The sequence below is a fragment of the Ascaphus truei genome, chromosome 6 (assembly GCF_040206685.1).
Source record: "Ascaphus truei isolate aAscTru1 chromosome 6, aAscTru1.hap1, whole genome shotgun sequence".
NCBI lineage: Eukaryota > Metazoa > Chordata > Amphibia > Anura > Ascaphidae > Ascaphus > Ascaphus truei.
The window spans coordinates 127,279,230-127,291,199 of record NC_134488.1 but is presented as its reverse complement, the minus strand read 5'-3'; the positions used below and the strand labels follow the sequence as shown (position 1 = coordinate 127,291,199).

Sequence of the window (11,970 nt, the reverse complement as noted above, 5' to 3'; positions counted from 1 at the left end):
CTCCGTCTCAGGCCAATGAGAGGTGTGCGGGGGCGGGCGGCCCAAGGGACCAATGAGATTTCCCCTAGGGACACAGGCCATGCAGACAAACATACAGTGCTTTCACAAATATATAGTAGATACCCGTATCTCAGTATATGCTCTGAGCACTCTATGGAACAACAATTGTGGGTCAAGCACTACATAAGAAACTTAGTGCGCCATTTTTTAGACCCTAATTACTTATTTAGGCGAAAGCCACATGAGAACACATTGGATATACTGTATAAATAGATACACAGAGTGCTATTTGTTACCAGAAACATATACACATATATATTTGAGGAGTTCACATCATTTTGCCTTGGATTAAGACGGTTCAGTCACATTACATTTAATATTAAAACCAAAACAAAATGAGTGCCCATTGTGTTAGTGTAAAAAATTTTATTAATTATTTTTTAGAAGTGTCATTAAAGTTTCTTTTTTAACTGTTTGTCTGCAGTCCTGTTAAGACCACTTTAGAATTAATTATATTATTAAATTCTGGTCTGTAGTGCGCCCACTTCAAGGGCTTCTTTGTGTTGACTGTGCCTCTCTGACACGATCCATCGACTCCTAGTTTTGGAATAATCTGCTACCAGCACTGGCAAAGACCCGGACCAATTTCAAAGTAAAGCCCGACGTTATCCTGCTGCACCTTTGTTGGAGAACGACCTGGACACGCTCCAATCTCTACAATTTATTTAACGGATCCAAGCAGATTGTGCTACTTTTGAAGGCACCAATTATATGGTCTGAGATTATTCCCAGGATAACATGAAGAGGATTGAGAAATGCAAGAGGAAGGTACATAAAGTAATGGGCGAATTCACCCTCCTTCTTGCGGAGATAAAGTGCGGAAGCACCGCGTGATTAATACAAGGGACGACAGCTGGCACAGGAACGGTGGTGTGCACCTGTCTGAGAAGGGTATGGATGTATTCCTAAATAACATCAAGAGGGTCTTACAGAACTAAGAAAAAAAGGGATATCAGGGTTCTGTCAATGGGTCCTCTGGGTGGTGGAACTGCCATGCCAGCCCAGTGATGCCGAGAATATGTAAAGATGCGGGTGCCGACTGTCAGGCCTCAGTACAGCCGCAGGAGGAGATTTAAAGGCTGGAGGCCCCAGCTATGCGGTCAGGCCAACTATGTTGTATCAATGCGTGGGAAAGCTGGGTTTCTTCCAACTCAACAAATGTGTGGTCTCATTTAATCAGGTTACTGACACTTTGCGAGAAGGGCCTAGGCATTAAGCCTTTATAATCCCGCACGTGAGGGCTTTATCTCCCTACTTGTTACTTTGCAGCAATTTTAAAGTAAGTCTGGCTTCACTGGAACAAGGTGAAATCGTTTTAGAAGTTGGTGCACTTTCTTCCATCCAACCGAAGCTTGAAAGGACTCATGTATATAAAGCTGTCTGCAATCATTTACTAGTGATAGCTGGATTATTGGTGAAAGTCTAAAGTTGACGCGGTCATATTCATAATTTGTATCCTCCTTTATATTTTTGTGATCTCATTCCTTGCCCCGCCTCCTTTACCTAATGTGTAAATAACAGAACCTCTGACTAGAGTGTAACATTGAGGTCTCAGGCTGCATTAATATCACACCTATCTGCTCTGACCTGTCCGGGAATCCTCTCATAATGAGATCCCTTCTGCAAGTTCTCTGTGTCCTCTCAGCTCTTGTAGGGACAGGTAAGTCTGTTTCCACTAAGAAGCTACATGTCCCTGAGTTTTTATGCCTTGTGCCTTGTCACTCGTTGAGGGGGATGGATTTCTATAAAACAGTATACAAAACGGGGTAAATCTGTGCATGAGACGCGGGGAAGCTGCACAGAGAGATCAGGGAACTTGTGTCGTGTCACATCTGTACAGATGTATGTAGATATTATTATTATTATTATACATTTGGTATTTGTGATGTACACATTCATTTGAAACCTTTGGGGAAAGGAAAGGATAACATTTCTATTGACCTGCAGCGATGGGCTATTAGACTATGGGGGTAATGGATTGACTAAAGATTTTGGAATTCAAGAGTATCTTCCACTGCAAATTCTCAACTTTCTTCATCTGCCCCATCACTCCTTACATTTCAACCATTTCTATGTTCCCTTCCTTCTATGTCATCCAGTGTGATCTTTCTTGCTTTTATCCATATTTCCTATGATCTGACACACTGTATCCCCCACCCCTATTCCCCTTGTTCCCTCCCAAAAATACTTTTCTTTCACTCTCTTCCTTATTTTCTGGCTTTCTATGCTCATCCACCGTTTCTACCCTTTGTTTTTCACTCTGTCCTCATCAAGCTTCTTTCTTACATTCAATCTCTCTCTGTTCTCTAATGTTCCTTCTTCTCCTCTTTCTAATCCTACCTCATCTGCCCTCTTCGTGTTTCTGCTTCTACCTTTTCTTTTCTGTCTTCTGTTAGGTGGCAAAGCTGGTGCAATATTACAGGTTTCTTGGAATAGAAAGTGCCATTTAACAGATGACACACACATTGCACCAAAGTGAGGAATGGTCAAAGGTCTGGCGTAATGGTCGAAGGTCTGGCGTTTTCGTGCAAAGCAGTATACATTAGTAGTCAAGGAAACCCAGGAGCAAACTGTACTGCAATCACTTCCCTGTCATCTACCAACAATAGTGAATAACAGAGAAGAGCCCGACCCTTGCGTTCTGCTGAAGGATGTCTTCTGTACCCCTTCGGTATCTAAAATCTCTCACTCACTTCCCCACATCTCTGGAATGCCCTTCCCCTTAATATCAGGCTGGCACCCTCTCTATCCACCTTACTTAAAACGCACCTCTTTAACGAAGCATATGGTTAGCTCCGCTGGTTGATACTATAAATCTCATATGCACCAACCTTGGCTCCTTGCAAACGCCCTCCTACTGTCTGTGTATGTTCTTCCTACTTACCAGTTCGATTGTAAGCTCTTCGGGGCAGGGACTCCTTTTCCTATTGTTTTATGTCTGAAGCACATCATCCCATTATGTGTTATAATATTATGTCGTGTGTATTGTAAAACGCTATGAACCTGGATGTTGCTATATAAATAAAGACATGCATACATAGATGCATAATAAGGACTGTAACAAAGTGGAGTGGAAATGTACAATGTTTGGCTGTATGGACTATTGACCAGTAAAGAAGGATAAGTTCATAATTAATATGCAGGCCTAGAAAGGAAGGAGGAACAAGGGGTCAGTGAGTCTGGCAAACATTTTAAAAGGATAAATAACCGAGGGGGATATTTTAATGGATGATGAAATTGAAGAACAATTGATGTACAGTAAACAATAGCAGTATAACATTTCCAAAGTAATTGCTACATATTAAAGGAGAAACATGTCGAACAGCAATTTTGCAACAGGGAGACTTTGACACAAAACCCTCTGTGACAGGGGTGGCAAACTCCAGCCCTCAAGGACCACCAGCAGGTCAGAGCCACTGATTGCGCCCCCTGTGCTGAAGCAGGGACATCCTAAAAGTGACCTGCTGGTGGCCCTTGAGGACTGGAGTTGGCCACCCCTGGTCTAGGATATTTGATCCAAATGGTTGTAATCCTACATCAGTTTGTATATAAAGTTTCCAACGTTGCTCTCAACTGTAGAAAGTTCAGCCAGTGAAGCTAATCATTGATATAAAGCCAATGACCCTGCCATTTACTGAACCTTCAGCTAATGACATATTTATCTTGCAGGTTATTCTCTCTCATGTGCAGTGTGTGTGAATATGAGTGGTACATCCTGCACAGGCCCCTCTATGACCTGCCCTGCTGCTGACGTTTGCATATCCTCGTACACAGTAAATACAACACGTATGTTGCATATGTCAATGACTTGAAAGCATTATTATGGGGGGTGGGGGGCTTGTTTCAGAGAAAACATTTCCTATCAGCCAGTGAGAGAACTAGACATAAAATGTTTTATTACTGTCGGAGTTCTTTGAGAAACGGGGGCAGTCCCAAAGTCCTGTGAACGGTTATTAATTAGATCATTAGCAAAACTCTGGGGAAATAACAAGTGCCAGATCATATGATTTTGCATGATAGCATTGATCAAGTATAAATTAAAGTACTACAGGCAGCTACAGTACAGTATTCCTTTCATTACCAAAGTAGTTTCAAGTTATGTTCACCTTTCTGAATATGCTTCTGTACTATGTCTATAGGTGGAACACAAAGTGACTTCTTTGCCAGATCATGCGCGCCAAAAAACAAATGTGTAATGTCTGGGAGTATTAGCCTTCCTGAAGTCAAGATCAAGTTGGCCAATTCCTGTTGTACCAGTGACAACTGTACTCCATCCATGCCCACCTGTAAGTGCTTTAGGGTCATTATTTACTGTACCTACCTGTCTGTGTTACGCCAAGAATCTACCTATATGTGCCATGTTTAATCTTTCCCTTTTGTGTTACTTATGCCACCTGTCTCTGTGCCTGTAGTTGTGGCTTGCATTACATTTGCCTACCTACCTGAGCATGTCACCATGCAAAGTCACACCTGTATAATTAACCATGCACCTCACTGTTTTTATTTCCGTTACGTATTTGCCAGGTAATTCCTATAGGATTTCACTCACTATTCCTTCCCATGCCAATTTGAGTCATTTTGCGTCCTTTCATCCATAGAGCAGTCTCAAAAATGCAGACTTGGTTTTTTTCTACCACTGTAAATCTGTGGATGGATTTTCAAAAATGTGAATCTGTAAATGGATTTATTATGCGAGGAGGAGAATATAAGTAGGGGTATAGCCTCAAATGTAAGCCATGGTGATGTAGGCAGGGCTTGGCTGTGGCTTGGTTAGGATTGAGCTGTAGCACTACTATACATGTAGGTCTCACACACCCTCAACCTCCATTCACAATCACAAGTGTGAGAAAAACAACAGGCAGTAAGGGGGAATGGCAAAACGGATGTATGAGGATTTGATTTTGAAATCCGCAGAACCAATAACTATTAAATCTTGCCCTTGAATTTCAAAAATCCACGCAAATGGAGTCAAAAGGCAAATTATGAAGAATCTGCACAGATTTAGGAGTGCACAACCCCCATTTTTCCGTGTGCATGTCATGATTTTGGGAATTCCCAGCTGGACCCAGCATGCCTGCTTCCTGCAGTCCTGGGATCCAGAAAAACCAGGGTCCCTTCTGGTTGGGAGAAGCCTCTCTACCCTCCTGGGATAAAACTAACTCTCTGTCTATGGCAACTTCCTGCCTTTTATCCCTCCTCAATCAGGAGTTAATTATAGCCACCTCCCAGCTCAGGTAGGAAACCAGACACCATTGCAGTTTCCTACCCTGTAAAAGGAGTTTAACTTAGGCTACGTCCCCGCTGCCTGCTGCAGCACCCACTATGGCGTGCACTACAGGGACAAGAGCTGCTCCTCAATGGGGTTGGGCCCACTACCAGGGTTGGCCAACGCGCTGCGCGGCCAGATTTTTCAGAAGAGTGAAAAACTGTCACCAGATCCGGAGAGTGCTGGCCACACCCCATCAGTTCAGCCAATGAGGGCGAACCTGCCAGGTGACGTCAGGGCTGCACCCCCGTTTTTCCCCCTGCAGCTCTACACAGACTGGGGAATAGGGCTGCACGCCCCGCCAGCCTGGCAGACGTGCGTGCAGCACCAACACTGGGAACAAAGCCTTACAGGGGGAAAGATCACTGAGAGTGAGAAACACAAACTGTATATGTAACCCATTTTCTCCCACCCTAAGGGAGGTTTGGTTCTGGTTACCGGGTGTAGTGCTGCTCACCTGATAGGCTCTCAGGATTCTGAGCTTCTGCCAATGGTATTGGGGATAAACAGGACAGGCTTTTGGATCTTATCTTCTTTCTCTTTGGTGCAGCGCCTCCTTCCAACAGGGCCTATCATGGATAGGTGCAGTCCCTGCAGGACAAATCTCTCCCCCCCCCCCCCCCGAATGACTGCATCCTCAGGCAGGAGTAAAACAAGGGTCTTTATTCTTACAGCATACAGCACATCTTCTGGGTCCCTGGAGCCAACCAAAGGAGCTTGAGGCCCCAGGAGTCTCTCCTTAACTCCCCTACTCCCTGGTGGAGTAAAGGGTAACAGCTCCCACTCCCCTGAGGGAGGGGACATGGAACAGATCCCTGGCTCAACACAAGAGAGCACAAACTCTTCCCCCTAAGGGGAGAGCACAGAACACTAAATTTATGCTGCAACCCCTTTTGTTGCCAGGGGAGGGTCCCAGGTCATAGCCCCAGTAATAGGCAGTACCTAGGCCTTGGACACACCACTCCTGTATCTACTAGGGTGTTGGTTACTGCAGCAAGGGCAAGGATTAACCCTAACACTGCCTGCGCTGTTACTAGGACTTATGTGTCGGGCAGAGGAGTTTAGTAGCCAAGGGGTACATGGCAACATATATAGAACAAAAACGAGTGCATCGGGAAGGAAAAAGGGCTATGAAAACCAACACACACCATACAGTATGTGGGGAAGAGAGAGAAGCAAACATATGGACTAAAACCAGGGCATCGGGAGGGAGGAATGGTCCTTTGTGCTGGACCCACAGATTTATGTTGGTGGCTCTGGTTACAGTAATTGAGGTGAGGAAGTATCAGAGCGTGGAGAAGCATGTTACCGTTAGAATAAGAGAGAGAGGGAAAAGAGTAACTTGTATGTTGTGCAGGAAGAAACAGGCACATGTTGCAAGTATATGAATGTGAGCAGAGAAGGATGGGGAGGAATTAAATGTGACACCAAAGCAGTGTGCTAGTGGGACTGGTAATTAGTTACCTATACACTGAAATGACAAAAGTCAAGATATTTCCTGGAGATTCATGTATTTGTCAAATAATTTTTTTAAATTATATTCACAATTTTTTTGCTTGAAATGTGGTGCCTGTGTGCCTGTGTGCTGCAGGATTCCTGGGCGAGTGCCAAGAGTGCAAAGTATTGTAGGTGTTATACAAACTGTACAGATTTGGACATCTTCATTAATTAAAGTGATGCAAAGTCCAATTGCACATTATGCTTATTGCTTAATGATTAATGATAAACAATTTAGTTTTATTAAAATTATGGCAAATAGAAATATTCACAGCATGTAATTCTCTTCCTCACAAAGTGCCAGCGGACAACAATGTAAAGAATGGATTGACGTGTCCAACCTGCGCCTCTGCAAACTCTGACAATTGTCACACTCCGGACACCATAGAGTGCACTGGGGATGAGGAGTGGTGTCTTCTCCGAACTACAAAAATATCAGGTCATTCCAATGGGGTTGTATTCACTTGCTGTCATTTCACTCCTCTCGCTGGTTATTTTTTACACTATTGCACAGACAATCATTTACTGCACAAACACCATCCGGTGCTTCCTTGCTTTAGGTTACACTCTATGCAAACTCCCCAGGTATATAACAATGACTTTATACTGCAAAAACAGTACCCACTACTGGGAAGAATCAGCATTACACCATTACTCACTGCCTCACTGTAACACACACACTGTACACTGCAGCGTTACTGTACAATACTGACTGCTGCCCATTCAAATTCAGTAGTAATAACACTGTGAGTGTAGGTTTTGTTCATAAAAAAAAAAGGATCTTGGGGTACACCATTGGGCGTGTTAAGGTGTTATTAACATCTGACGTCACCCAAGGTACAATAATATGCTGTTGTTTTTTTTAGGATGATTGTTCTATTGAGTTTTCAATAATATAACATGCAATATATAACAGATTACATCTCCAGGTTTCAAAGTTGGCAAACAAACGTCCATGGCTCTCGCTGTTCCGCAAAACCCATATTTCAGGGTCTGAAATTTGTTTAAATATACAGTAGATGCTCTGACCAAATTTAACATGTTGCTAAATATATCAACGTTTTTTTTCTTCAATTTATGAATATATTACTATTTTAAATTTTTTTTAATATTGTCCAATTCTGCATTTTTTCCCCCTCCTTTTTTATTCGCACATTTTCGACTACTGCACTGAAGTTACGCTGTATGTACTCAAGACATTTGGGTGACAAGATGTCCCGGTTTAGCCGGAACAGTCCTGTTTTTTTGGACTTTATCCCGGGACCAGAGTTTTTTTTTTTAAAGTCCCATTTTTTCCCGCCACTCTACAGCTGCACATGCGCGATCAGAGCTTGTCTGCCGCTTGTGTGCAGGTGCAGCCAGTAAGCACTGATCGCGCATGTGCACGTGAGGCAGGCAAGCGCCTATTGCGCATGTGTGACCAGCAAGTGCCGATCATGCAAGCGTACGAGCAACTGGCAAGCGCCCATTGTACATGTGCGGCCAGCCAGTTCCCAGCCGCGCATGCTTGATGGGTGCTTGCGTTCATTCATGCGCTATGGGAGCTTGCTGTTAGAACATGCGCGATGGGTGCTTGGCGTTCGCGCATGCGCCGCAAAATTTGTCCCGGTTTGTGCCGGAGAAAATATGGTCACCCTAACTCTGGTACAATAATTTTTCTCTTCAGGATCCATATCAAGCCTCCGTGGTTGTGCTACCGAAAGTATCTGCAGTATTGGAAGAGAATCCGCAAGCTTCGGAAATATAAGTACAGCGATGAACACGTCTTGCACAGATGGGAGTGTTGGTCTCCACCCAGGCTTTTCCTTTCCAGCTGCTGTGGCTCTTATGCTGATAAATCTCTTGCATTAGAACTATTGTAAAGGAGCCAATAAGATTTATTCCCCATGGTACCCACTGATGATGGCTAAACATGGGAATGGACTATGAGCCAGATACACTAATCTCCGATAAATCAGCGCAACAAATTCAGGTTACCTAAAATAGAAACAAATTTGCCTAAATTTACTGCATATCCACAAAGCGCCAGAGAGTCAGACTTTACTAGAATCCCTTATATACCTTCCCAAACACCGCTTCGTAAAACATGTGGAGACACAGCTGTGTAGAGATGGGCACGTTTTTCGATCCGCAGCGGGACCGCCGCTCCTTTGGTACGCAGAATTCTGGGAATCCATCTTACAAAGGACGATTCGCAAATTGCCGATTTTTTTATTAGTGTTGCAAAGACAATCTGCAGATTCTGCAATCCGTTGGCGCCTTCTTTAAAACCCTTTAAAAACTTCTTACGCAATCCGCGGATTGGATTCTACAAGTCCGTCCATGGGTTGTCTCCAATCACAGTTTTTGATGAATCTGTGCGGATTAAAGCTGACCACATCCGCTTGCGGATTTTACCCCGCAGAACGGATTTTGGGAGGAATATGCGAGAAGATCCGGGAAACGGATGAACCGGATTCGCCCGTCTCTGCACCTGTGCACAAAATGAACACTCCGGAGGGACCTGCTGATTAGGATATGCAAAGTATATGTCACTGGATTACTGGTTCGTACTGCCACAGATCTCTATCCTATATTTGCACTATTATATGTATAACTAGGGGAATGCAGGGCACAATCTCCCTTGGAAAATGATAACTCTAAAATCTTGACTTAGCCACTATGCCTTTGTGCCCCTTTATGCCCCCGGAGTACCCGGCCCTATGATGCAGTGGCTATGTCTTTGTGCCCCCGGAGTACCCGCCCCTATGATGTGGTGGCTATGCCTTTGTGCCCCCGGAGTACCCGGCCCTATGATGTGGTGGCTATGTCTTTGTGCCCCTGGAGTACCCGGCCCTATGATGCAGTGGCTATGTCTTTGTGCCCCCGGAGTACCCGGCCCTATGATGCAGTGGCTATGCCTTTGTGCCCCCGGCGTACCCGGCCCTATGATGCAGTAGCTATGTCTTTGTGCCCCCGGAGTACCCGGCCCTATGATGTGGTGGCTATGCCTTTGTGCCCCCGGAGTACCCGGCCCTATGATGCAGTGGCTATGTCTTTGTGCCCCCGGAGTACCCGGCCCTATGATGTGGTGGCTATGCCTTTGTGCCCCCGGAGTACCCGGCCCTATGATGTGGTGGCTATGCCTTTGTGCCCCCGGAGTACCCGGCCCTATGATGTGGTGGCTATGCCTTTGTGCCGCCGGAGTAACCGGCCCTATGATGCAGTGGCTATGTCTTTATGCCCCCGGAGTACCCGGCCCTATGATGCAGTGGCTATGTCTTTGTGCCCCCCGGAGTACCCGGCCCTATGATGCAGTGGCTATGTCTTTATGCCCCCGGAGTACCCGGCCCTATGATGCAGTGGCTATGTCTTTGTGCCCCTGGAGTACCCGGCCCTATGATGCAGTGGCCATGTCTTTGTGCCCCCGGAGTACTCGGCCCTATGATTCAGTGGCCATGTCTTTGTGCCCCCGGAGTACCCGGCCCTATGATGCAGTGGCTATGTCTTTGTGCCCCCGGAGTACCCGGCCCTATGATGTGGTGGCTATGCCTTTGTGCCCCCGGAGTACCCGGCCCTATGATGCAGTGGCTATGTCTTTGTGCCCCCGGAGTACCCGGCCCTATGATGTGGTGGCTATGCCTTTGTGCCCCCGGAGTACCCGGCCCTATGATGTGGTGGCTATGCCTTTGTGCCCCCGGAGTAACTGGCCCTATGATGCAGTGGCTATGTCTTTATGCCCCCGGAGTACCCGGCCCTATGATGCAGTGGCTATGTCTTTGTGCCCCCCGGAGTACCCGGCCCTATGATGCAGTGGCTATGTCTTTGTGCCCCCGGAGTACTCGGCCCTATGATTCAGTGGCCATGTCTTTGTGCCCCTGGAGTACCCGGCCCTATGATGCAGTGGCCATGTCTTTGTGCCCCCGGAGTACCCGGCCCTATGATGCAGTGGCTATGCCTTTGTGCCCCCGGAGTACCCGGCCCTATGATGTGGTGGCTATGCCTTTGTGCCGCCGGAGTACCCGGCCCTATGATGCAGTGGCTATGTCTTTATGCCCCTGGAGTACCCGGCCCTATGATGCAGTGGCTATGTCTTTGTGCCCCCCGGAGTACCCGGCCCTATGATGCAGTGGCTATGTCTTTGTGCCCCCGGAGTACCCGGCCCTATGATGCAGTGGCCATGTCTTTGTGCCCCCGGAGTACCCGGCCCTATGATGCAGTGGCTATGTCTTTGTGCCCCCGGAGTACCCGGCCCTATGATGCAGTGGCTATGTCTTTGTGCCCCCGGAGTACCCGGCCCTATGATGTGGTGGCTATGTCTTTGTGCCCCTGGAGTACCCGGCCCTATGAATTAGTGGCTATGTCTTTGTGCCCCCGGAGTACCCGGCCCTATGATGTGGTGGCTATGTCTTTGTGCCCCTGGAGTACCCGGCCCTATGAATTAGTGGCTATGTCTTTGTGCCCTGGAGTACCCGGCCCTATGATGCAGTGGCTATGTCTTTGTGCCCCCGGAGTACCCGGCCCTATGATGCAGTGGCTATGTCTTTATGCCCCCGGAGTACCCGGCCCTATGATGCAGTGGCTATGTCTTTATGCCCCTGGAGTACCCGGCCCTATGATGCAGTGGCCATGTCTTTGTGCCCCCGGAGTACCCAGCCCTATGATGCAGTGGCTATGTCTTTGTGCCCCCGGAGTACCCGGCCCTATGATGCAGTGGCTATGTCTTTGTGCCCCCGGAGTACCCGGCCCTATGATGCAGTGGCCATGTCTTTGTGCCCCCGGAGTACCCGGCCCTATGATGCAGTGGCTATGCCTTTGTGCCCTCGAGTACCCGGCCCTATGATGCAGTGGCTATGTCTTTGTGCCCCTGGAGTACCCGGCCCTATGATGCAGTGGCTATGTCTTTGTGCCCCCGGAGTACCCGGCCCTATGATGCAGTGGCTATGTCTTTGTGCCCCTGGAGTACCCGGCCCTATGATGCAGTGGCTATGTCTTTGTGCCCCCAGAGTACCCGGCCCTATGATGCAGTGGCTATGTCTTTGTGCCCTGGAGTACCCGGCCCTATGATGCAGTGGCTATGCCTTTGTGCCCCCGGAGTACCCGGCCCTATGATGCAGTGGCTATGTCTTTATGCCCCCGGAGTACCCGGCCCTATGATGCAGTGGCTA

At 47.0% G+C, this 11,970-nt stretch overlaps 1 protein-coding gene across 1 annotated transcript; it reads left to right on the top strand.

Annotated features, from left to right (window-relative positions):
* The first annotated feature begins 1,578 nt into the window (after window positions 1–1,578).
* LOC142497873 (phospholipase A2 inhibitor and Ly6/PLAUR domain-containing protein-like) lies at window positions 1,579–10,249 on the top strand. The gene is made up of 5 exons (XM_075606272.1): window positions 1,579–1,720; window positions 3,730–3,846; window positions 4,200–4,346; window positions 7,122–7,262; window positions 8,490–10,249. Exons 1-5 carry the CDS (start codon window positions 1,669–1,671, stop codon window positions 8,672–8,674), a joined length of 642 nt encoding a protein of 213 aa, XP_075462387.1. The 5' UTR covers window positions 1,579–1,668; the 3' UTR covers window positions 8,675–10,249.
* The last annotated feature ends 1,721 nt before the right edge of the window (window positions 10,250–11,970 follow it).

Bases quoted from the DNA above. Each gene is read 5' to 3' on its own strand.
- LOC142497873 (XM_075606272.1), top strand. From the start codon at position 1,669: ATGAGATCCCTTCTGCAAGTTCTCTGTGTCCTCTCAGCTCTTGTAGGG. The intron at 1,721-3,729 runs GTAAGTCTGTTT...TTTATCTTGCAG, and splicing joins CTCAGCTCTTGTAGGGACAG to GTTATTCTCTCTCATGTGCA. The intron at 7,263-8,489 runs GTCATTCCAATG...TTTTCTCTTCAG, and splicing joins CCGAACTACAAAAATATCAG to GATCCATATCAAGCCTCCGT.